The sequence below is a fragment of the Desmodus rotundus genome, chromosome 5, assembly GCF_022682495.2.
Source record: "Desmodus rotundus isolate HL8 chromosome 5, HLdesRot8A.1, whole genome shotgun sequence".
NCBI lineage: Eukaryota > Metazoa > Chordata > Mammalia > Chiroptera > Phyllostomidae > Desmodus > Desmodus rotundus.
In genome coordinates, this window is record NC_071391.1 from 139,049,349 (window position 1) to 139,075,082 (window position 25,734).

Here is a 25,734-nt window from a genome sequence, read left to right on the forward strand (position 1 = left end):
AAGAAGATATCAGAAAGATTCTGTTTTAATTTACAGACAAATAAAATTTGTCTTATGTGAGTTTTTGTTTACCTTCCCTGCCCAGGAGAGGCCAACACTCCTCATGTTTCCAATTAGATGGTTATCTGATCCCTTTAAAAGTAGTGTCTGCCCATTCCCTCTGTTGAAGCTTTAAGCAGGTCCCCTTGACACACTCAAGTTTCACAGGCCTTGGGATCTTGAGCCTACTTGTTTCATAATTGATACTGAGAACTTTTCTCATATCAGAGACATGACTGTAATAAAGATTTTAGAGTAACTTGCAGAGATAGCAGAAGAGTACCCTGAGACTAATTATGCATTGTTAAATTTTTTGCTCTGATACTGCTTTCAAAGGGGAATGAGTTGGGAAAATATATATGTGAAAATTTTTCCTTTTGGTTTTCATTTTCCTATTTGCTGACTATACTAAACAACAGAAATCAAGTGCTAACCTCTTTTCATTACTTGGTAGGAAGTACCACAGTGATGTGGCATTTTCTTGTACACTGGGTATCACTTTCAGAAGTACACTTAATCTTCCAACGAGCTTTAATTTATTAACAGTTTGTACTTCTATTTGATGTTTAAGCAGTAAGTTGAGCTACTATTCAATTTTACATGTATCTAAAATAGGAAAGTGGAAATAAATGTTACTGTAGGTTTGCACATGTAGAATAAACCTCGTGGTACCAAAAAAGTTAATCTAAATCTAATAAGCTTTAATTAATGTAAATACTCCAAATGCCAATGTTCTTGGAGAAAATACATGGGAGTATGCAGGTTTTGCTTGGAGGAAAGGCATTGTTTTATTCAAAAATATATGTATGCACACCAAAAAAGAGTACAGAAATGAAAGTTCTAAAAGATGACACTGATCATCAGAATAGTAAATGAGCTATTGAATTTCTAAGTAAAAATTGAGACATTCTTTCCTACTTGGGTTTGTTCTGTTAGCAGCAGAGTTTCAAAATTCAAGTTTGTATCCAAAAAAAAAGGTTTGTTCAACTATGATAGGATATTTTACAAGCATCCAATCTTATTGTTCCTAGAGTATGTGAGTGGTAGTAAGAAGCATCCCAATGTGCTGTAAAGAATATGGATGCTGTCTGGTATTTGTTTTTATTTTTGCTTATTCAAAACTTGAGACTGCTCTCTCACTTTACAATTAGGTAATAATTTCTTCTTTGTAGATTTTCCTAATGGATTAAATAACATGATGTTTCTAAACTACAAGGTATGGTGCTTGGTGTGTAACTACATTTATTTTTCACCACTGTATCGCCATGATTATTTAAAGTAATCATTTAAAACAGCTGTTGTGTGAGTAATTGTGCTACCTGACTGGTAGTTTCCCTGAGCGTGTGTGTGTGTGTGTAATGATAAACTTACGACATTATTAAAACTGTAGAAGTGAAAATAAATTGGGGCATGTTTTGGTACAGACAGCTTTACTAAACCGCCTGGAGCGAATTTTCGAAGCATGTTTTCCTTCCATACTTGTACCTGATACTGAAGAAGAAGTTACTTCCCTGAAGCACTTACTGGAAACAAGCACCTTGCCAATAAAAACAAGAGAGGCCTTAGCTGAAAGTGGGTAAGTAAGTAGTAGACAGTTGTTAGATAACATTTATATGTGTTAATTTCAACTGTTGTAATTTATAAGGCTATCTTAAAACATTAAGGTTCTAAAACATTGTGTTAAAGTTTAAAAAATCATAATGTGCTAAAAGACATGATATTTATATATTTAATCCTCACTCGAGGATGCTTTTATTGATTTTAGAGAGAGAGAGAGAGAGAAATGTGAGAGAGAGACATTGATCCATTGCCCCAACCAGGGGTCAAACCTGCAACCAAATAAGTATGTGCCCTGACTAGGGATCAAATCCACAACCTTTTGGTGTACGGATGAACTTCCAACCAACTGAGCCATCCAGCCAGGGCAAAAGATGTGATTTTTTTAAAAAAACCTCTCTGTTTCTCCATTTTTAAGCGCACGTACTTGCATGCGCTCTTTCTCTCTCTCATATATATAGCTTTATATATATATAAAACCAGTATTCTAATTGCTCAGTCTTACATATTATCTTTTGACTTCATAGTATGATAGATGAGAATTTAGATCTTATATCTGCTATTCTCCTCCCTTTATCATCCCAATATATTTATAGGTTTCAGTTAAATTTTTATTTGGTATTTTCATTATTGTAATCATATAAATAAGGTTCCTTGCTTAGCCCCTATTTTCTTTATAGTACAACTTTTTCATGGACTTAATAGTTAGCTCTCTTTTTTCATTTCTAAATCTCTCCCTAGCAGTTAACAGCCTATTAATGCAGTTTTACTTGTGATCCAACCTGTCAGGCTGGCCATTCCATTTTTTTTTCAGGAGTCCCCTAACTTCCTTTCCAGGCCTCTTAGACACACATTTTCTTGGCATCTTCCTTTCACTTAGACCCCATTTTGGTCAAGTGTATTGTCTAAAAACCTCCTGAGTAAAAAAAAGGTACATAAGAGATAAAGTTTTATTTTCTTATACTGTCACATTAAATTTATAATTTAGTATCTTTTGTTGCTGGTATTCTGAAATTTCACAATGAAATATGAGTCTTTATTCATTCATTGGACTGAGCCCTGGGTAGGACCTTTCAATCTGGAGACTTCTGTTCTTCAGTACGGGGCAGTTTTCTTGTAGTGACAGTTACCTTCCCTCCATTATCTCTGTTTTTTTTTTTTTCTGGACTTCCTATTAGTTATAAGCTGTTAGACGGTCTAGATTGATTCTCTAATTTTAATTTCAATGTTGCTCTCATTCCTAGATTCTTGTATTTTATTACTTTCACCTTTGAAGACTTTGTCTCCCTCCACAGATCTCTCCTTCGTCCCTCTTTGTGACCTCAGTATTTCTGGTTCAGGGTCTAAGTATCTCTTAATTTCATTGGAGATGGAGATTATTTTTGCTTCTCAATTTTTGTTTTAGAGTGATATCTGAGGAGAGAAAGGGACATAAGGGTTTATATTTTGCCAGCTTGAAATTGTTTAGATGTATTTTTTTTAATTGCTAGTTGTACAGACAGTTCATACTCTTAGGTCCAAGAATCTCTTTCCAGGAGATTCATTCTAAGGAAATAACTCAACAACACACATCATAAAATACAAGGAGATACTTTGCTTTACAATGAGAGCTGAACAGGAAATCTTACTTAAAGCTGTAGGATTATAGCTAAATAAATGATGGTGCGGATGTCTTAATAGAATATTACACAACCATTGAAAAACATATATGTAACGGGAAGTTCTTAAAATCTGAAAAAATAATACAAAATTATATATATGCTATAATTACAACTGTGTTTTGGGGGATCAGGACTCAAGGAGAAAACACAAATATTAAATGGCTGTAATAAGAAGGTGGAATGCTGAGTTGGTTTCTTTCCTCCCTTTAAATAAATACTGTATTTTGCCATGTATAATGTACACTTTTTTGCCCAAATTTTTGAGGGGAAAATAAGGATGCACGTTATATTTGGGTATAATGATTATATACCGTGTGTGTAATATGGGTGTAATGAGCCCATGTATCGTGCACACAAAAATGTGGGTGCACATGATACAGGGAAGCGCATTATACAGTGCAAAATATGGGTATGTTTGCTTTAATTTGTAAAAAACATACAGGGTAAATTTTTGCTTGGTTACTGGCATATTGTTTCAAATGAGTTTAACTTAGTTACTTTTCTAATGACTGTAAGTGTTGGCTCTTGATTTCATTCAGATTAATTGTATATTCATGATAGCCTCAAGACTAATTGGCATGTATAGTATTTCACAGTCACATTAAAAGTAGAATTCATGGTGAAAGCTATTGAGTAAACCATTATTGGTGGCTTCATTGTGACCTTTTACAGAGAACTGCTGGATGTGTGGACCGAGCTACAGGATATCCATGATGCACATGGCTTGAGATATCAATGGGGTGGCTCCCATAGCAACAAGAAGCTTTTGTGCTCCTTGGGAATAGACACCCGAAACATTGTGAGTTTGTTAGCACCTTAGAAAATCCTTTAATCAACCTATGGATGTTTTAGATGGTTATGTTTCTATTCAAGCGGTGATAAACTAAGCTGCTCAGAAAAATAAACATTTGTTGATGTAAATGTTCATGTGTTTTGTATATGCCAACTTTTAAAAATAAATCTAAATTTTTCTCCAGGCAACATTTCCTATTTTTAGAAAAAGTTGATTAGCATGTTTTCTTAACTCTAAAATGAAGTAATTGGACTAGGAGATCAAAAATACAACCCCATATGGGCAATTTGACAATTTCTTCAATTTATCATTTATAATGTACATAGTAAAGCATTGCAAGTACATTTTGGAAAGCATTTCATTGTGTGACAGATCATTCTCTAAATATATGTTCTTTCTCCTAACACATGTGTGTAGCTCTTCACAGGCAATAAGAAGCAACCTGTTATAGTGCCCATGTATGCAGCAGGATTGGTAAGTACACAAGTTTGTCTGTGTGTATTTTTCATTACTGCATTTATTCTGTAAAATCATTTTATATAGTATGACATGGAAAGTATTTTAAGGGCATTTAGTATGGGAACATTAAGAGAATAAATATAATATCCTTTTTGATCTCATAAATCCATTTAAATCTTGATCTGAGGGTATTTTTCTATATTAGTTACAGACTTTTGTTTTAGATTGAAAATCACTTATTTTAGTACTATTAGTGCTCATAATAAGTCTTTGTAAAATGTACCTCTAAAGGTCTCTCTTCTTTCTTTTTTCCTAAATTTGCTTTTAAATAGAAGCTGAGGTATCTGAAGGTTTAGATACCATTTTTTTCTAATCCAATTGTGATCAATTTAAATGATGAAATATTGAGATGATGGATGTATATACAAGCTTGGAAATACCAAATTGTAGTAACTGAAAATGACCAGGGCGCATAATTGATCCTTAATTTTTCCATTAATGTTTTAAATGTGTTGAATTTTTTTTTTTTTTTAGATATACCAGGTAGTCCAGGATAACTGAGGAATTTTCATTCTGTACCTTATCAAGATTCAGTCACATTTTAAAGTTGGATATGTTTGTGTTTTTCTGTGTGTCTTTGAGTTATTGGTAAATAAAAATGTCCAATCTGTTCAACTAAAAATATTTTTAAATTCTTTTGCCAATAACTTGAAAATAAGGGGAAAATACTATGTTTAAGAAACAAATAAAAAACTAAGAAACTCTTGGTGTGGAATTTGAATTGTAGCCCTTTGTGTGCATGTAAAAATGAATTTGCCGTGGAACCTGACCTTTCTTTAATCTAAAAACTCCATGAATAAGCTCTAATTATTGATGTTAAATTGGACTGTTTTGCTTTATTTTTGTAATTTTGTTTGTTTTGTGGAATTGGACAAAAACCTTTTTTGTGCTCATTCTTATCAGTTTCTGCTCCTTAATAAATAGTTATCTTGAATTTTCAAAACACCTTGATTATCCCTACACTCTTTTCTGTTGTGGGTAAATATAATCCAGAACATTTCTCTAGCGCTTTGGTTATTTGTATTTTTTTTTCTCAAAAGAGAAGCATTCTAGAAGTTGTCGTTATTGTCTCATTCATTCAGTAGTAATCTACTTAATGCTTGTGTGTCGGCTCATCACATTAGCCACTTTTTGAAGTTTAGTTAGAAGTTAGAGACAAATATTTATACTTTATTTTGCTCTCTTAATTACAGTCTTTATTAGTAATAATTTATCATTTTTAAAAGCTTTTAATATACCAGAGATGACTTAGTGAATGCATCATCTCATCCATTTAGAAATTTATTCTTTTCATCTCTGGCTTCAAATTTTAATTATACCCCACTTTTTCCTGTGGTGCTTTTCATGTATGCTATGTTCAATATCTTTTGATCTCATCTGGAGGAATAGTATCTGAAATGATCATTTAAGTCACTGGTTCTTGGACTTTAATGTGAATTGTTTGGAAGACTTGTTAAAAACACATTGCTGGATACCACCCTCAGTTTCTTATTCAGTAGATCTGAGGCAGGGCTCAAGAATTTGCACATCTGACAAGTTCCCAGGTTATACAGAAACTACTGATCTGGGACTACTTTGAGAACCACTGGTTTAGTGATAGTTCACATTTAAAAAGTTGGCTAAGACCAGTAATTGCCAAATGCATAGTTTCCTTGTGTAAGGGCACACTAGAAAGCCTGTATAATGTATGTGGTAGTGTTAGACCATGCATTCATGAATTCATTCTGTTAATTACTTTAGGTAGCTTATGTCCTATTTTGTGGGGGAGGGAGTTCTCCTGAAAACTTGTTTTTAGAAATTCACAGATTCTAACATTATTTACTTAGTGGCTTTAATCCTGCCCAGCCCCACCCCCTTGCTCACAGTAAAGGGAGACTTTTATTTGGGTCTGATTGATAAATATTCAAGAGGTTATCAAGTATTATTTTAAATTGTGTAAAAGCTTAGCTTTTTTCAGGCCAGTAACCTGGATTATTACCCATTATTATTAGTGTTTGGTAGAGTGTTGATGCAAAATGCTGATTTTTTTCTTTGTTTCTACATTCATTCTGAATGTCTTTCTTACTCAAAAAGTATATTAGATTTTTACAAACCTAGTGGAACATGTAAGACATTTTCCCCGCTGAAATGGATGTGTCTCTGCTTTGCCAGGCCAAAGAACTAAGTATTAAGGCTCCCATTTTTTAGTTGAGCTGGAATCAAACGCTAACCTCACACTGAAGCATGTAGATGTCATCACATTTGATAGTATGTTTTAAAATCAGCTCTCACTTCTCCAGGCACCACCGTGGTGTGATGTGTATGAAGGGTGCCCTCTCCTGCAGATTCAGTGTCTGAAACATCATAAAAATTCTTGCACTGTTAGGGCCAGGATCTGCTCTACTGCTCTGCTTGCCTCTTAGACTCTCCCCATCCCCACCGTCACAACTTAGGCTTTTGCTTTTATGTGGCAGTGACAACCTGGCACTTTAAAACAACTTCGATTTAAAATACAAGTTCTTACCTCAAAAAGTTTGTGTTCCCCAAGGTATTATTGTGAAACATTTCCCACCATCGTGCTGTACAGTTTTCTCTAAACAAAACTTAAGGATGGTTCCTTTTGTCTTTAGTGACTTTTCCAAATGACCTGTTTTTTTTCCTTTCTGCTTTCTGATAGATTAACTTTCTTGTAAAGTTTATAAGTTGATATCTCCCCCCCAAATTAATGGCTAATATATCTTTTTCAGGGTATGCTAGAGCCCACCAAGGAACCACTGAAACCACTATCTGCTGCAGAAAAAATTGCTTCCATAGGTCAGACAACCGCCATGTCACCAGAAATGAACACATGCACATCTGACCAATTCCAGGTAAAAATATCTGTGTGTGTGGTAGATTCATGCGTATCTATACTCATATGTCCACACACACTGTTGTTTCCCTTGATATATAACTTAGTTTTTAAGGTATTTAAAAAATTTGACTTCTTAATAGATACGATTTTTGATTACTTGTTAAATAACATTTCTTGGAATACAATGAACAAATTATCTTTAATTTCCAAGAATAGAAAGGCACAAGTTGAGGACTGGCTGGTTATGGGTAAGTCCTTTAAACCTATCTAAGCCTTAGTCTCTTTCCCTGTAAAACAAAGACTTTGAAACAAGCATCTCTAAAAATCCCTCACAGCTTGAACATTGTGTGGTCATAATTACTGACACACAAATCTGGTAAGTGCTGGATTTCCAAAAAAAAAAAAAAAAATGGGATCAGGTTTGCTATTAGGTATTTTTCTTGAAGCTTGCAAAATTTCATAAAGTAACAAAATCTGAATGTGTTTATTACATCAAAAACTGTTGTTTGGGGAGTTTGGATGAAACTGTTACTCAGGTTGAAAATGATGTGACATTTAATAAAACAGTCTATGAAATAAAAAAAAGAAAGCTCTTTTACCTTTCTTATTATTTACCTCATAAGCACATTTAAGTACAAATTTTATTTTAGTCTAATATGTATAATACAAAGCCTCCCCTCTCACTCTTTATCTGGGGAAAATAACCATTTTAGTTTGCTCATTTTTCCCATATCAAATCAGAAACTGACTCAGTGCTGGTAAAATACTGTTTTTTAGAAGACTGATATTTTTAAGTGAACATTACCATTTTGAAACCATATCCTTGCTGCATTTGTCATTTCTTAACCTAATATCATCCTCAGTTGTATCTAACACATAAGTGTATGTTTGGACAGCCTTTCCCAAAATGTGCGCTCCATTAAATACTAACCTCAAGAGAAGTGCCACTAAAAAAGGGGCTTCGGGGTGAAATAAGTTTGGGAAATAACTTCATATCATACCCTACTTGGAGATTCACATCATACACATTAAGGACTCTGAAGAATCCTATAGTAAATAACCCTATTTAATTTTAATTCATTTCTCAAACTCACTTAGCCACAGGACCTTTGTTGCTGGGAGTAGGGGAAAAGAGCCCTAACACCTGTAGCATTAATGTTTTGAAAAACCTACTTTAGAAGATAATTATGTAAAGCAAGTTTCTGCCCTTTCAAGTGTGTTTCAAGAAATAGCTGCTATTACTGCAGTGGACCACTGTGGTTTGTATCTGGGCACAGGTTGAAATCCCTTGAGACTCAGTTGGTTGGAGTGTCATCCAGTAAGCAAAGGGTTATGGGTTCAGTTCTCGGTCAGAGCACATGCCTGTGTTGCAGGTTCAATCCCTGTTGAGGCAGGTATGATCCCCAGTCCAGGTACATATGAGAGGCAGCCTGTCAGTGCTTCTCTTTCTCCTTTCCTGTCTTTCTAAAAGCAATGAAAAAATGTCCTTGGTTGAGGATAAAAAATTAAAAAATCCCTTTGAAACCAGTTTACAACTGGCACTGAAACGAGTTTACAGCTGGCACTGAATTCATGGGCAAGGAGGCCGATGTATAAAATTCCTGGCCTCGATGTCTGGTCAACAGGCAAGATTGCTTGGGCAAAATGTCTCAGTAGGAAGATCTGTCCTTAGTTCTCCTCCTTTCATTGCCTTCTGGAAATCAACTGCTCTCCCAGGCCTGCCTTCTCTATGCAGATTCCAAAATCACTTCTCCCACAGTACATTTCCACTTCGGCCTTAATCACCATTTTTATTCTCACAGTCCTGGTGGTTCATTTACTGAAAATGATGCTGTTCTTACTTGAGGCCACTTGTTGCTAGTTTTGCTTTTCTCCTTCCCCCCTTTTCCTCCATCTATCCACTTCCATGTGTTACAGCCCCATAAACTATTGTTTATTTTATCAGGGTTAGCTATCACCCATCACTGTGCCCCTTGCTGATTTGATTGATCTTATGTATTTAATTCTAGTCATATATATCTTTATTTTATGTAATACAGTAATAGACATGTCTAAAAGTAGGCTAGATGACCTAATACAAACATGTTCATTTCATGAAAGACTTCTAATGGAAATTAATGTGTGTTAACGTAATGGAAGTTAGTTGTGGCTCCATAGTATGTTGCCATCTCTATTCATGAACATACACCCCTATGTACTTGTAATCAAAGGATTGGTGACTCCCTGTTTATAGGCAAGCATAGAAATTTCTAGGAACATTTAAACATATCTAACTTTTTTGTTAGAAGATGGAACTTGGTCTCTTGCTACTTGTATAAAAAAGATCTATCTAACCTTTTTATTGTTAGTGCACACATTTCTTTTTTAAAAAATTACACATTTAAATAGTGAATTAAAAAGTTTATTTTATCCTTTTTTTGTTATACTTTGTGATCCGCATTAGCTTCAGTTTTTAAGCTTTTCTAAGAATCAATGAAAATAATATTTCCTAATGGAAGCTGTTCAAACTTATTTCTGAATTGACTTCAGTCTGTATAAGTCTTCATTCTAACCTGCTACTCATAGTTTTCAATGAAAAAGCTATAGTCTTCAGTGCTAGAAGCTTATTAACAAAATGTGTGTCAGGAAAAAGCTGTTTAATATCTCTTTTTAAAAAAGACATATACCACAGAAGCCCCAGTGGCCTAATGGATAAGGCATTGGCCTCCTAAAAAAAAACATATGCCAAACTTCCTTTCATGAAGGTTTTGGTTTTGGCAGCACTAAACATTGACTTTCAAACTTGGCATAGTTCCATAATTCTTATTATGATTACATGCTTTTTGATCTATCTATTCTAGCTCAGTTTTGGTACCCACTGAATTTTTTGTTCTTTCGTCCAAATTACCTTGTACTCATTAATCTTGTAGCCGCTGCATCTCTTCTTTAGGAATTTAATAACTTACCAAAAACTGTTAATGGCATTTTTTTCTGAAGATACTTTTAACTGAAAAGACAGCTTATGTGTACAAAGCAATAATGATTCCTTTGGGGTTTTTTTTCCTTTTTTAAATCCTTATCCACTGAATTTCAAGCTCACACCATCCGTAGTGTCATTATTGATTCCCCTCTTAGTAGTATCAATACATATAACCACCCTTTATTCACTGCTGGGTACAATTCAGCCCTCTGACTAGCAGTTAATTCACTAGTCACCACTCACAAAATTCCTCTTTTAGGCTACTTGATGTGGCTATTTCAGTCGTGAATCAGAATTTTAAAAGAAAGGAAAATTATCATCTATCATTATGCTCCCCTTTTACCATAATAGAACATATTTGGAAAGGCTAAGTGATATACCCAAAATCAGTGGTGTATAAATAAGACCAGAAAACCCAAGTCTCCTGTCTCTAGTCTCCTTTTTCTTTTTTTTTTTTTTTGCTCTTTTTATGACCTTGTTTTGTCTCTACAATAATCATTCATACCACATTACTTCCAGTTAGTTTTAAAATGCCTTTTCTTGTCAATGTCATTAGCCAAAATTGCTTACATGTCCTATTTTTCATAAGTCTCATTTCCATAAAGTGTTGATTGTTTAACACCTCATTATTATACAGCGTGGGGCAAAAGTAGGTTTATAGTTAAACACAGAGTATAGTCTTGTGTTATTTATTAATTGTTGTATTATTTTCTATGTGAACAACTGTAAACCTACTTTTACCCAACCCTGTATTATTGGCTATGTCTTTAAAATGCCGTACACCTGTACGAGAAGCTAAAAGTCTAGCAAATTACTGAAATATTTCTAAGTGTCCAGCTGCTTGACATCATTTAGATAAAACATGTTAATGAAACAGCTTTGCTGTATTTATCAAAAAATTTTGTTACTGCATAAACTGGATTTTGTCCATTTAGTCAAGGTTGAATATAACAAAGGTGTCACTGATGAAGGAGGAGAATATTGTAAGTTGAATCTGTTGGAATGCCTAGAGCTTTTTGTTTGTTCGTTTTTGAGATCAACTAAAGAAGAACTTTTCTAAATGGTGTTTATCAGTCTGGTAAGCAGGTTATAAACTAGATTTTCACCAGCATTTTTTGTTAAAATAATTATACATTCACAGGAAGCTGCAAAGATAATACAGAAGAGGTGCCTTGTACCTTCGCCAGTTTCCCTCCTGATTGTTTCTTACATAATTACAGTACAATATCAGAACCAGCAATATGACATATGTAAAATATGTGTGTATAGGTCTGTGGCATTTTTATCATTCAGAAAGATTCATAGAACCACAACTGCAATAAAGATACAGAACTCTTCCATAGCCACAAAGAACTCCCTCAATATGCCCCGCCCCCGTCACCATCTCATCTCACTCCCACAACCATCCCCAACCCCTGGTGTCCACTAATATTAGCATTTTGCTTTGTTTGTATCCCCCCGAACTTCCAGTCCTGACCTGATCTGGGGGCGACAAGATGCTTATAGTAACATGCGTATCATTGGTGTTCCAGTTACCAAGACAATTGTTAGTATAATATCGTGGTTTTAGACTTTCAAAAATCATGGATTCATGCTCTTTCCTACAGGGAACAGTGTCTTTATCTACACAGAAGAAAAAATGAGTACCAAGTTTTCATTGTACCTACCTTACAATAAAGCATGTACATATGCACACAGTAAAGGAGTACAAAAAAATGACATTAATATTAAGAGCCTAATAAAACACAGGGTTTTTTCAGTAAGTGTTGATAGCACTACCTCAAAATAAAAGAAGACAAAACCAAAATCCACAATTTTTTCCCCATCAAGAATAGTCTTAAAATAAAGTGATACTCATTTTAAAAATGTTTTATACTACTTTTCATCTTATGTGTGCAATTTGGAAAATTGTAAAGAACCAGACCTTGGACTTTCAACCTTCTCATTTTATGTATAACAAGACCAATTAAACTAACCATGCATGGTCATACAGCTAGTTACTTAGTAGTTGCTCAGTCTCAACCCAGATCTCCCCATTTTTAGTAGGGTACCTTCTCTATTGCATTATACTTGCTATTAAGAAATTTTAAGTGGCTAGTCATTTAAAGTTAATCACACTAGTGAAAAAAGTTAGGACTTTTTAAAATATTTTAATGTTTTTATTGTAATCAAGCCAATAGTTTATGATTTGAGAGTAGATTGAAATATTGACATAGAAACAGTCCATAAATACCTGTTTGAAATGTAAAGATAACTCTATTTTTCAGAAACAACTTTTTTAATGTTAACAAACTGTACTGTTTGTAAATTTTGCAATTTCAGTTTGAGGTAATATTTGTAGATAACCTTCTGAAATTGTAAATTATCCCAATTTTGTCTTTAGATAATTTATTGCCTGATTATTGTGCTCTAATAGTTGTTTTGTTTTGTTTCTTCAAGGATTCTTCACATTGCTACAATTTGTACTGATTAATTTTGATTTTTTGGTTTTCAACTCTAGGAGTCTCTACCACCCGTCCAGTTTGACTGGAGTAGCAGTGGCCTTACTAACCCTTTAGATGGTACGTCTCTCCGTAGAGCCTCTAGCACCAGAGCTAGAGTTAAGAAAGCTACAAAGTTCAGACAAACTTCTCTCTGCTGATTTCCTTTTTTGTTTGAACATAACTTCTTATTCTTATCTTTGGAAATTCAGGCTTTCTTTCTGAATAGTAATTGCTCAAGAAATTAGCCATTACTATTATTAACATTATTAATGTCCAAATATAGGTAGTAAGTAGCTAGGTAAAATTTTAGTTTCTTTATCTTAAGTCAAAAAGCTTCTTTATTTTTTACAACTATCTAGGTAGCTTAAATGATATTTTAGATAAGATCAATTCCCTCGATATTAGTTTCTGTAGTTTTAATTTATAGAATTTTCTTGGATGTAAATTCTTGTGACTAGAGGCCGCTTTAAAGCACAAAGCACAATTAACCAAATACAATGTGCAAATAGACCCATACTTATTGACTCAAAGTAGTTTTCAGATTTAATAATATTTTATAGAGCACTTATATGCAAATGGAAGGTGAATGATTTTCACGATCCTTTTCTAAAATGTATCTCAAAATACTAGTAGGTAGTTCTGGAAATAATTGGTTTCACTCATGGCTTTAAGAGAAATTCCTGAAAAAGAAATAACTTATTGTAGTTAGTGTGGGGTCTTTAAAATAACACAAAATGCTAGCTTTCCAGTGTGCTGACACCACAAGTTTTAATTGCACCCTACGATAACAATTACCCTTACTCCTGTACTTCATCAGTTGTTTGAGCCATTGCCCGAAACGCCTGTCATTCTGTCAGTTTTGCCAGAGAGTGGGGGTTCTGGGATATTGGGAAAGCATCCAATTGAATAACAGTGCCGAAGGAAAGCCTGGATGAACCTTTTGCTGTTGTCTGGTGTCTTAATTTAGTCAAATACTCGTGCTTTTTTTATTAACAAACAACTTCTTTAAAAATGTATACTATTTCTGATTACTGTTTCAGAGTTAAAGGGGAACAGTACAGCTTGAGGTTGCACATCAGGGTAGGGCAGTTATGACATTCCTTATTATGTTGTTTCATTTTAAACTAAGTTAATGTATTGGTGTGTGTCCTAAAACTGAAAACTTTGTCACTTTTAAAAACATATTAATTGGAAATCAATATTACTAACATGAAAGATTGATTTGGGCATGTGTAGTGATTTAATATTGGGTTGAAATACAAGTATTGTTTCCCTTTAACGGGTATATTTTCCCCTTGGTCTTTCTGGTATGGCTTCAAGTTTGATTGAAAGAACTGAACTTCTAACTAAAACCTTACTAAGTGTTAAATTATTTACCTTGTACATGAGAAAATGTACATTGAATTAAATTGTTATTTCCGAAATGTCCTTAGTAATGAAAAACTAATACTGTACACATTGTTTTAATGTTGATTTAAAAATGTGTAATGACTACTAATTATAACCTGCATGTTCAAGTGTGTGTCTTACCCCTTTTTACACATAACCCCTCCTCCCTTGGCTTACCTTCTGTGTGGCTGCCTACCAACACGGTCACTGAATTTCAAGCTAGTGGAGGTTCCACTCTCCTGAACCTTGATTTCTTTGGGCCCGTGGATGACAGTAGCTCTAGCAGCAGCACCACAATCCCAGGTCAGCAGAGTGTTAAAACCACAATTATAGTTTATTTACTAAAAGCATGACCACATCACTTGACTTTCCTATAAACAAGGAAACAAGTAGATTGTTTTCTCTATGATGTCTTTCTAGTACTTTTCTTTCACCTATCTATTGTATTTTCTAGTCACTGACTATAGCAAATGACTTACATGAAATGTATTTTAAGGAAAGCTTTCCCAGAATGTACTATTCAGAGCTCAAAGTAGTATCTAGGAATAAAATTGCCCTAATGTCCTTAGCTGAAGGCAGGGGTTTTTTTTTTTCCTGTAAATGAAAAATGTGATATTTTACATGCTTATTTTTTTAAGCATATTCTATAAAGCCATTTGAAAAAATAAAAGTTTAGAGATATAAGAATATTTTAGTACATAAAGATGACTTTACATTGTAGTGCTTGTGATAATAGAATCTTTACAAATGCTAGCATTCAATTAGTTGTTTATTAGTGCTGCTGAATGTATAATTAGGTTCCAAAATGTTGGAGTCTAGCACTTAATTATCTAGTCCCATATAGAACTATTATTGTTTTTATGTAGCTTTTAAATAGAAAGTATACTGTTAGTTTTCCATGTGGAGGACAAAAAAGTTACAAAAGTTAATAGAAAATAATTGCTATGAGATACTGAAAGTTAGAAATTAAACCTTACTTGGAGTGCCTGTTAAATTAATGTTCAGCCCTGCAAAAGTTCAGTTCACTGACCAAAGAACTAATGTACTTTGTCATTTTCTAACTGAATAAAAGATTAAAATATAATGGCATTTTTATGTTTATGTTTATATTTTATTTACGATTTTAATGACTCTTGTCATCCCAACTTGTAATCTGGTAATCATGCCCATTGATCATCAGACGCCATTGGGGTGCTATATATAGATGTTGATGCCCAGAATGCATAGCGAGGATCCCTCTGTGTCCCCACTAGTGTCCAGTTACAGCCAGTCTGGTTCCTGAGAATTTGCTGGGTTTGTTCTATTCAACTAGATAACCCTGCCACCTACTTCCAGCAGTTTTAGGTGCCATGATGGGAAATGGGGGAGAGTAAAAGAGTCAGCTAAGGGTCAGCCTGGAATGAGGATGCCCTTCTCCAAGGTCTGGTTTTGGAAATCTGATCCTGCTCTAAGGAAGGTCCAAGGCCATTTGGTAGAATGACTCGGTTCCTCAAATTTAAGCCCTGGTTATCATGTTCATAGTTTCCAAGATTTGCAAGCATGTGAAAAAACCAATCTGTGTCTGGTTTTGAGTTCAAAATGATATTTCACTATTTACTTAAATTACTTCTAAATACACTTGATCTATGGAATGATCTGGGTGAGCTAATTAGTTGTTTTTTATACTTAATGGGGAAAAAAGTGTGTATTGATTTCCTTATTGCTGTAGTCCCAAAAATGAATTACCAAACTCCCATTTTTAATTTGCTCTCAGCTTTGTTTTGTCATGACTGTATTATAATTTAAATGAGTCCACTATTTTTGGATGCCTAAACACCTGGTTTAAATTTAATTTTTGGTTACATTTCAAACTCCATTAAAAACCATCCATAGGAGTACAGATAATCTAACCATATAAAGAAGTACAGAAATGACCTGATAACCAGGCTCAGTATACACAGCTAGAGAAGAGCAAGCGTTTCAGAAGCTTAGAGCTGTGATGGAAGTGAAATTAGCATGGTCAAATGCAGTCCTCATTTCTTTGGAACCTTTTAAATATTTTTGTTCCATATTTTCATTAATATGCGCTAGCTGTTGTATAAACTTGATTACAACAAAGTTGCTTTGGCTTCTTTTTATTGCTATTGGGTTTTGTTAAAACTTACCATCAAGCTACAGTTATTGACACCTTCCTTCCTTAGTATTCCATTCCACCACTCGCTTGCACTTTTTCTGACTTGTTTCTGGGAAAGTCATTTTGTCTTAGCTTGCGGTTATTTAATTATTTGTGTGTGAGACTTAGGAGGTTGGCATAGAACTTGGTTGGCTAGCTTTAGTTATGTAACTAAACTATGCCTCATTAAGGTTTTGTTTTTTAAAAAAAACTCTTCCATTAAAAAGAATTACTCTCTAATTATTAGTATAGAGTAGGTAATTATTTTGTTTTTGAAAAATACAGCCATAATACTATTTTTCTTTATTTTTTTTTTGTGAGTGTTTGTTTTGAGCTTCGGGAGGTTGATTTTTTGTTGTCGTTTTTTTAACTCCTACTTTACTGTTTGACGGCAAGGTGGCCAGTATTTTACAAATCCCAGTAAATTTTTACCAGCACTTTTACTGTTGCCAGTCAGAATGCAGTTTATTCTGCATTATTCATTAGACATATACTGAAATTTTGTGATTACTTAGAAGCTAACCTTTCACAGTGGAGAAAAGAGATACTCTGGGTTCGTTTGGTCCCTTTACAGGCATTTGTAATTTTTTGCATTTTAATTGCTGCCTATATTCTTAGTATTATAAAAATATAAAGAAAAGGCCTTCTAATATATTTTGAAACTGTTCCTTAATGAAATATTAAGAACTTGGGAGAGTCAACAAACATTTTCTATAGCCTTCCTCCCTTGTTGGACGTGGTAATTGTGGAAGCTGCTCTTGCTTGTTTGATTTCTCTAAACATCTGAGATCTCTGTTTACATCTGCTAATCATCTGCAAAGTTGGTTAATAGAAGGCAGTTTCTGGGTTTTTTTTTCCTTAATCTTGAAATATACTAAAAGGAAAAAACTTGTTAATAGCAATATATGCATTTATATTTTATCAGCTGATCATCAGGGCTTTTTTAGAAACAGTAAGTAAAGATTGATGAAGCTATAAGAAATTTTTTCAATTATACCCTGAAACTACGGAACTTTTTCTCTCAAGTAATTTGCTGGGACCAAGAAGACTATACAATTAAAAGATTTTTAAAATCTGATTATCTGTATTATCTAAAGTTTAGCTTGAGTTGAAATATTTAATTGTTCTTTTCATTGTTCTCATAGTCATATCTAATATAAATCTATATTCAAGAGATACAAAAATATCTAGGTATACTTTACTCAAGTCACATAAAGAGAGGATTTTTGTAGACTTACAATAAATCTAATCCTCTAACAATTTTATTTGGAATTCATTTAACAAGATATTTGAACTGTTAGCTACTAGAGTTAAATATGAGACTATAGAAATATAATTAACTCTTGAGACAATTTTTATTTTATCCAGGAGTAGTTATTTTTCACTTTTTCTGAAAATATTATACCCTCCCACATCTTAGAAAGAACAGCATGGTATATAATTTATCTTTAGTAATAATTTGATGTTTCGAGTAATATCTTATGCCCTCAGATTGCCAGAATATTTAAACTAACCAAATCACTTACCATATTTGTTTCAAAATCTTTTGGTGTGCAAGAAAATAATGCAGTAAACTGGTCAAGAAGGTAGGAGGAAAGGGAGTTCAAAAAAATGAGATTTATCAATCAATTTAAAAATTGAGGTGTTCAATTGTATAACAAATCATGTGCATTCTATTGATAAGATGTTAACTTTCATATTTCAAACTAATCCAAAATTGAGAGAGTTTTCTATAGCAGATAGAATTTTCATAAGTGTTGGATGGTATTATGTTAGATAGAGATTATATTTATATCAAAGAGGAATTTTGAAAGTGTTTTCCTATTTTATAAGGACTCAAAAGTGGAACTTGTAATTTAAAAAATAAATATAAAGGTACGGTGTATTAAAGATGTGTTGTACTTGTAAAAGACTCAGATGTTTACAGAATAATTGCCTTTTGCATCTTGGATTGTGGCTAATTGAGTGACCCATTGCAGCTCGCCACCACTGACTATCATTTTATACTATAAGGTGTGGATCCAGAGTTGTATGAGTTAACAACTTCTAAGCTGGAACTCTCCACCTCAAGCCTCAAAGTGACTGATGCATTTGCGAGACTCATGTCCACAGTAGAGAAGACAAGCACATCTACCAGGTAAACAATTAGTGATTATTACACCCTGACTTTGACTTCTGTGTTGAAACAGCCCCAATGGGAAAGCAAATAAGTTGGCATTATTTCATTATATTGCATTAAAATTCATTTAATGCCTAATTTCAGAAAATAGTATCAAATGTTTAATTAGAAGATATACTTAGAGCAGGCTATTTCATAAGAGAATGACTAGCAAGGGCTAACAGATGTTTTTTTTTCCTCCCCCACCTCCAGCTTTGCAGAGAAGAATTCTGGTTATTAATCTAAGTATTGAGATCATGAAGCCACTGTAGAAACATTCCCTCTTTCCCTTCATAACTTACTGAGACCTTTGGGAAGGAACCCAGCCTCACACTCCCAGAGTCAACAAGGCTAATCTTTTTACTTCCAGGTTAAGATAGGGTGATGGCCACTATCTTACTTTCTGAATTTTTGCTGGTGTGCAGCACCTCTCATTACTTCATCAAGGTTTCTGGGAGCCCCTGCAGGGCACGCCTTTAGAAAAGCAGAACCAGATAAGATAACCAGATAACCAGATAAGAGAAATGTCACTTGGGCCTTGTGTTTAGGATTCGGGGCCTTTAATTTTCCATAGTCAAGCACTAGAATAAGCCATTGCTTTGGCACGTTAACCATCAGAATAAGCCAGTTCCTAGTAAGAAACTAATCATTAGGAGCCAGATTACTGCAAGAGCAAGTGTTGAGCAAGTGTTGATCGGCATACCATGTCTGCTGTCCTATGTCATGATACATCTGCATTTTAAAATGTTTGAGTATCCATTCAAATATTTTTTATTGTTAATGCTATTAATATTTATAACTATAAAAGCCATTATTATTTGTTTTATAATTGTAATTATGGATACCCTTAACTTTCCCTGATGGATTTATGGCATGCATGTGCTTATTTGTCCAGATTCTCTCATTGTTCTCATCACCCCTATTCCTTTGATGTAATGCTGCTTGGCACTGTTAAAGCCTATTATTAATTGAACCTACTTGTAAGTGAAGCCATTGTGGGTGTTTTGCTTGCTTTCTAATTTTTTCTATTCCCAAATAAATTATATTTTCAAATTGAAATTCTTCTCATACAATTTTCTTACCCATTTTTTTCTATGTATATGTTAACCAAAAGCTAATGCATGTTTAACTTTAAAAAACCCTGATATTTATATTGTTTTGGGCTTTACCCTGCTAGTTTTAGTGCAGTCTTTTGTAGGAACAATCATACTGTTTTCCTTACCTTTTTTCCTTTGCAGTCTCACTGAAAGAACAAGTTAGAGTTTTGGAAATCCCAATGATGAGAATTCATTCTTTGCACCATTAGGAGGAGCCCTACACCACATTGTTAACTTGCTCTCCTAACTTTTTAATTCATCCTTGAAATGTGTTGTATGTACACTGGGGAACTTTTCCAACTCCTCTGTCACTTCAAGAAGTTATTTTCATTTTTTCCCTTACTCTGTGCTGTTATGGAATGAACTAAAGTATAATGTGTGTCCTAGTGACCATCATTGTTGGAGCTCACTGAATTACTCTCTACTACCTGTTCAGCTCCATATTTATGGAAGGAACTACTTTTTTTACTGATTAATTTTAGAGAAAGAGACATCTATTTGTTGTTCCACTTGTATACGCATTTATTGGTTGATTCTTGTATGTGCCCTGACCAGGGATCAAACCCACAACCTTGGTGGATCAGGACGATGCTCCAACCAATTGAGCTACCCGGCCAGGGGCTTCAGCTCTGTATTTAAAATACAATAAATGGAAAAGAAAATAAGTTGCCAACTTTATATTTTCTCTTTTGGGGAATTAATTGTTTGAAAATGGTGAGAAGTGCAAATATTTACAGGTCTTACAATTAGAAGGTAATATTATAAAATGTCCCCATAAGTGCTTCTCAGTTGTACAGGGAAGAGAAAAGGGGTGGCAGATAATAGCTTTAGAAACCGTTTTAAATGTCTTTGTTATTTTCCTTCTGTTTGTTTTATTTTTATTTTAGTTTTTAAGTAAACTATAAAATGTAAAGCTTAGCAAAATCTTCTTGGCTCTTGACAGTGCATAGAAGGTGGAGTAGAAGAGCACTGGGGGACTGTAAAGTAAGAAAAGGTTAAGAAACAGTGGTCTAGGTAGAGGAAATTTGACATGTGACAAACAAGATCCCATACTCTTCTAAGTGCACGTGCTCTTGCACGTGTGAAAGTACATGTGCTCTTCTCTTTCCGTACATAGGCTGTGAAAGTGACTTCTCATTTTTTAAAGAAATGGAAGTTTTTAGTTTTAAAATAGTTTCATCTTCTTGCTTACCTCTTCTAATACAGAGAAAAAAATACTTCCTCATTTTAATCAGTGGGTGGCCAGCTAGTTAGTAGCCACAGACCTGTAAGTAAGTTTATACAAACCAAAGGAGTAGTTGTCAAAAGGGATACATCTCTTTTTTACCTTTTAACTGAGAGAGAACCCACCCCCCTCCAGTGTACAGTTCAGTGGTTTTTAGTAAGTTCATGAGGTTGCACAGCCGTCGTGACTATCTATTCCAGAACATCTTTTCGCTCCTAAAAGGAAACTCATCCTCACTGGCAGGCACTCCCTACCTGCCACTTTCCCAGCCCCTGGCCACCAGTAATGTACTTTCTATTCTGTTGGTGGCAGGGCCACACTTCTTGCAGCAGTTGTCAGCACAGGGAACACAGGTGGGCGTAACACTTGTGACAGATTGTCTTGTCGCAGTTGTACTTCTGGGTGAACTAGCAGAGGGAGGGCTTGATGATGCCACCCTGCAGATGAAGCACCAAGCGCAGGGTGGACTCTTTGAATATTGTGATCTGGGAGAGTGCAGCCATCCTCCAGCTGTTTGCCCACAAATGTCGGACACTGCTGGTTGGGTGGGATGCCCTCCTTTCTTGGATTTTAATTTTAACACTCTCCGTGGTGTCACTGGACTCTACCATGAGGGTGGTGGTCTCACCTGGCAGGGTCTTCACAAAGATCTGCGTGTCTGCATCTGCTGGGGAGGCTGCTTGCCACCTCGTTGAAGGGAAAGAGCAAAAGTTTCTTAATTTTTCTTTTGTTGCTTGTGCTTTAGATGTCATATCTGAAGAACCTAATGCCTACTTCAAGGTCACAAACATTTACACCTAGGTTTTCTTTCAAGAGTTTTATAGTTTCAACTCTTAGATTTAGGTTTTTGATCCATTTTGAGTTAGTTTTTTTAATGTGGCATGACATAGGGATCCAACTTTGTTCTTTTGCGTGTGGCTATCCAGTTGTACCAGCACTGTTCGTTAAAAAGACTGTTCTTCCCCCCAGAATGGTCTTGGCACCCTTGTTGAAAATCATTTTACCATAAATGTATGGTTTATTTATGGACCTTTAATTGTATTCCTTTGAGAAAAGGTAAATATTGAGAGAATATACATCAAAATTAGGTCACTGCCTTTGGCTTTGAGAAAAGGTCATGATAAAACTTTTTATTTTCAGATCCTTCACAAGAATTTTCTTATATTTTAAGGAAACTAAATTACATCAATACACAGTGACTGCAGATAAACGCACAAAGAAAACATTTTTCTTATTTTTAAATACAGCTTCATATTGCCTCCAAGTAGCGCCTCTAAAACAAGGCAGTTGGCAGAAACCCTTGAATGATCTTTACCAACCATTCCTCGCGTAGAAGTTCCTTCCTCTCCCATACCCCAGCTGTTCTCCACAAATGAAGTCCGTTCAGGTACAATGTCGTTACTGTTTTTAAGAACCTCTTATCATTACAAAAACAGTAACAATATATATTGTAGAAAGTTAGAAAATACAAGCCAACAAAAATGACTTCTTACTGCATAGTCTTTCAGCTTTTTTCTATGCAAATACACATGTCTGTGTGTTACTTTAACCAAAAATGAGATTTCATAATCCACACTGAAATTTTCCTTGCAACCAGTGATCTCCCTCTGTCAGTTTCGGCAAACTTTCATTTCATACTAGTCCACAGGCTGTGTTCAGATTTGATTTCTCTGACAATGTCCTTTCTGCTTTGTCCAAACCAATATTCAGTCTAACACTGTTGTACCTGGCTGTTATGGCTCTTAAGTCCCTTTTAACCTAGCATATCTACCCTTGAAGCCTTTTGGTTTTCATTTTTATAACACTAGTTTATTAAAGAAGATCACTTCAGTTGTGCTGAAGAATGTCCCAACCTCTGGATTTTTCTGTTTGCTTCCTTCAAGTAGTACTTAATATATTTCTCTATTCCCCCTTATTTCCTTTAAACTGGATAGTATATCTAAAGGTTTGATGAAGTCAGGTAAACCATTTTGGCAAGAATAGAATTTATCATAGGTGTTGTATAACATCAGAAGACACATCACGTCTGGTCAACTTCCTTGTTAGTGATACTAAGATTAACCATTGGTGAGAGGCTAACATTTTCTGTTTTATGTGTTTTTCACTTTGAGACGAGAAAGTGAACTATCTGGTTTTACTTTAGGATGATGCAGATACCCAATTTCCCATCAGACAGCCACCTGATAGTTCTGCCACCATTTAAGTACAATTAAATGTAGATTTAGGCAGAAAAAAATTGAGTGCTATTCCATTGTGCTGAAAAACTCTAGAAGTGAGTTCATTATTGGTTGGTGTGCTGATGGTTTCACTGTGCCTAAAGCTGACCTGTGCCCCACTGAAGAACTTTGGTCCTAAAAGTCTGATGTTTGATTTTTTCAGTCATTCTATAAAATCTTTTGATTTCAGCCTGAATTCAGAAGTAGTAACAGAAGAGCCTAGGCACAAAATAAATGTCTGCATCTATCTTTCTTGAATTATCTCCTGACTTTCTGCTAGTCATCCCCAGAACAAAGAAAGTATTTAGGTGGCAGGAATAACTGGTGTCACACCTAACAGAGTACCTACCAACTGTCCTTTATCATAAAAGAGATTAGGCTCTCTAGAGTCAATTATTTTAAATGAACTTCAGTCTAAAGCTAGTGTTTTCATCACTACAACTAATTCTTTCAATATATTTAACCTCCTGGAAAAAATAAATGTCGGATTACAATCACATGCTCAATTTGAGCCACATTTGACGCTGTGTTGGCATTTCCTGTAGAGTGCCTGCTGGGAAGACATGGGTTACCAGGGGGTCTTTGTACCTCGGCTAGGCACCAAACTGCCCACTTCTAGAACCTGGGGCCATTATAGTAAAATGGACTTCATCCAGAGAACCCACAGGATTTCAAAATTTCCCCTCTTCCTGAGGTCCTCCTGCCTGTGTATACCCTCAGCATCAGCGGCGGCCCCAGTGATGCCACTTTTGAACCAGCTGTCTGCATCCCAGTGGGGCTGAGATGGGTGTTTTGAGCTGAGGGCTTTCTCTCCTGGAATTCCCCATCAGGGCTGAAGGGTGCCTGAGGTTACAATGACTTACAAGGTCTTGTGCCAGGCATACTTCATTTTATGTTGAGGTAATTTTGGTAGTTTCACTGGGAGCAGGGGGAAGTCCAGCTGGGTGGAGTGTTATTAGGGCTTCTGAATTATATTTCTACTTAATAACATTCTAAAAGTAATCCCGGGTAGATGCCCCTAGCCTTAGAAGTAAAGCTGCGAGCTGTCCATGGCTACATGTGAGTGCCTGTCTGTACATACTAGCTGTAACGGGCATACGTAAGTCAGGCATGCATCTTCATGACAGATGTGGCGTCTGGCATAGGAAGCACACGGCACGAAAGTGTTACGAGGTGTAAGAACTGGCAGAGAAAAAGATACGCAAGTCTCCATGGATTGCTGACTGCCCTGAGAGTGGATTTCCTTCCATTTGGTCTACAACAAGGTCACATTAACACTCTTCATTTTTCATTTGTCAATAGGAAACCGAAAAGAGAAGAGCACCTCAGTGAAGAAGCCATCAAGGTGATCACTAGCCTTCCTGACTTAACATTCATGCATGCCAAGGTGTTGATGTTCCCAGCCACGTTAACACCTTCCACAAGCTCCCGGGAGAAAGCAGACTGATGACTGATAGGAATTGGACAGTTTCGATTGCTTTTCCTTCCCTCCATCCCTTCCCTACCATCAAAAGCATACCTGCTGTAATTAAAAAATAAATTTCAAGTTCAGCTGATTTGTTGGTAAGCCACACTAGAAAGGTATACATAGTAATGTATATTTATTTACATACTGAAGTCCTAAATTTATATTAGAAAAAAATGTAAATAATCGGGGGTGAACATTTTTGAAGATTTATTCTTTTTGTGTTGCTGGGGTGTATACATTTATGTCTTTGTGAAATACACTGGTGGTGTCCTTCTTACAAAACTTTTGAAATAAAAAAAAAGAAAATTAAAAACTCAAATCTCCACTGTCTGTGAAATCCCCTTCAGTCTTTTCAGATTGCATTGAATGTCCTATTGATTTTTCATATCATATGTCGAATTACCTTTGCTGTCATAAATAAGCTCCAAAGTCATCGTTAAATATTTTTTTAAATTTTGTGTGTGGTGGGTTTGTTTCAGACCTGGCTTTTGTTAGCATTTTTGTGCTCTTTTTTAATCATCTCAATCTGGCGTATTGCTGTTCGACCTTTTGCAAGGCACTTCATCAGGTGTTCCTTTGTTACAGGGTGTGGATCATTGTCAGAACTTGATTGGAGGGTGTAAAGGGATTTTGTCTGTTTTAAATCAGTTTGGTTTGGAGAAGGACCAAATTACATGAATGTCTTACCATGAAATTTACTTGTTACTGATTTTTTTTGTTCTATCATACCACTATTTTTTGAGGATTTTGCACAGTGTAAAATGACATAATCATAGATTGCTATGGTTTAGGCTGTATATACAGTAAAAACTATGGGTTTTAAATGTTTGGGGAAATTCCTATGGAAAAAAGAGAGATGTAGAAGAACAAGGGTAATGTGCATGCCCAAGGTCTTTTGAGATTTCAGTGTGTAAATTTCCTTTTAGCTTACACAAAAATAAAATAATTTAAAAGAAATTTAGCCCGGTGTCTTTGTACTTTGGTATCTGGGAAAATGTAGTAAGTTTGGGTGTTGAGTTTTATTTCGTTTTAATGTATTTCAATCCATAGGAAATTATTTGGTAGGGCTTCCACTTTGTTGAAACTAGGAAGAATTCGAATCTGGTCGATAAGAATTGGATCAGTCCTTTTAGTAGCTGAGCTGTTTTTATGTAGAACATGAGATCATAAAAGAAATTCCCATGA

At 35.0% G+C, this 25,734-nt stretch overlaps 1 protein-coding gene across 4 annotated transcripts in view; it reads left to right on the top strand.

Annotated features, from left to right (window-relative positions):
• The window catches only part of AFTPH (aftiphilin), a 62,750-nt gene extending 37,240 nt beyond the window's left edge, over positions 1 to 25,510 (top strand). For 3 of the 4 annotated variants that reach the window (XM_024552721.4, XM_045189378.3, XM_045189379.3), the window contains 8 exons: positions 1,464 to 1,615; positions 3,930 to 4,056; positions 4,468 to 4,524; positions 7,296 to 7,418; positions 12,862 to 12,922; positions 14,453 to 14,536; positions 18,399 to 18,522; positions 24,384 to 25,510. In XM_024552721.4, coding sequence (XP_024408489.2) covers positions 1,464 to 1,615; positions 3,930 to 4,056; positions 4,468 to 4,524; positions 7,296 to 7,418; positions 12,862 to 12,922; positions 14,453 to 14,536; positions 18,399 to 18,522; positions 24,384 to 24,528 — 873 coding nt within the window. In that variant the 3' untranslated portion in view covers positions 24,529 to 25,510. The remainder of the gene's footprint in view (positions 1 to 1,463; positions 1,616 to 3,929; positions 4,057 to 4,467; positions 4,525 to 7,295; positions 7,419 to 12,861; positions 12,923 to 14,452; positions 14,537 to 18,398; positions 18,523 to 24,383) is intronic. The other variant, XM_024552723.4, reaches the window with a different exon arrangement.
• Positions 25,511 to 25,734: the final 224 nt, after the last annotated feature.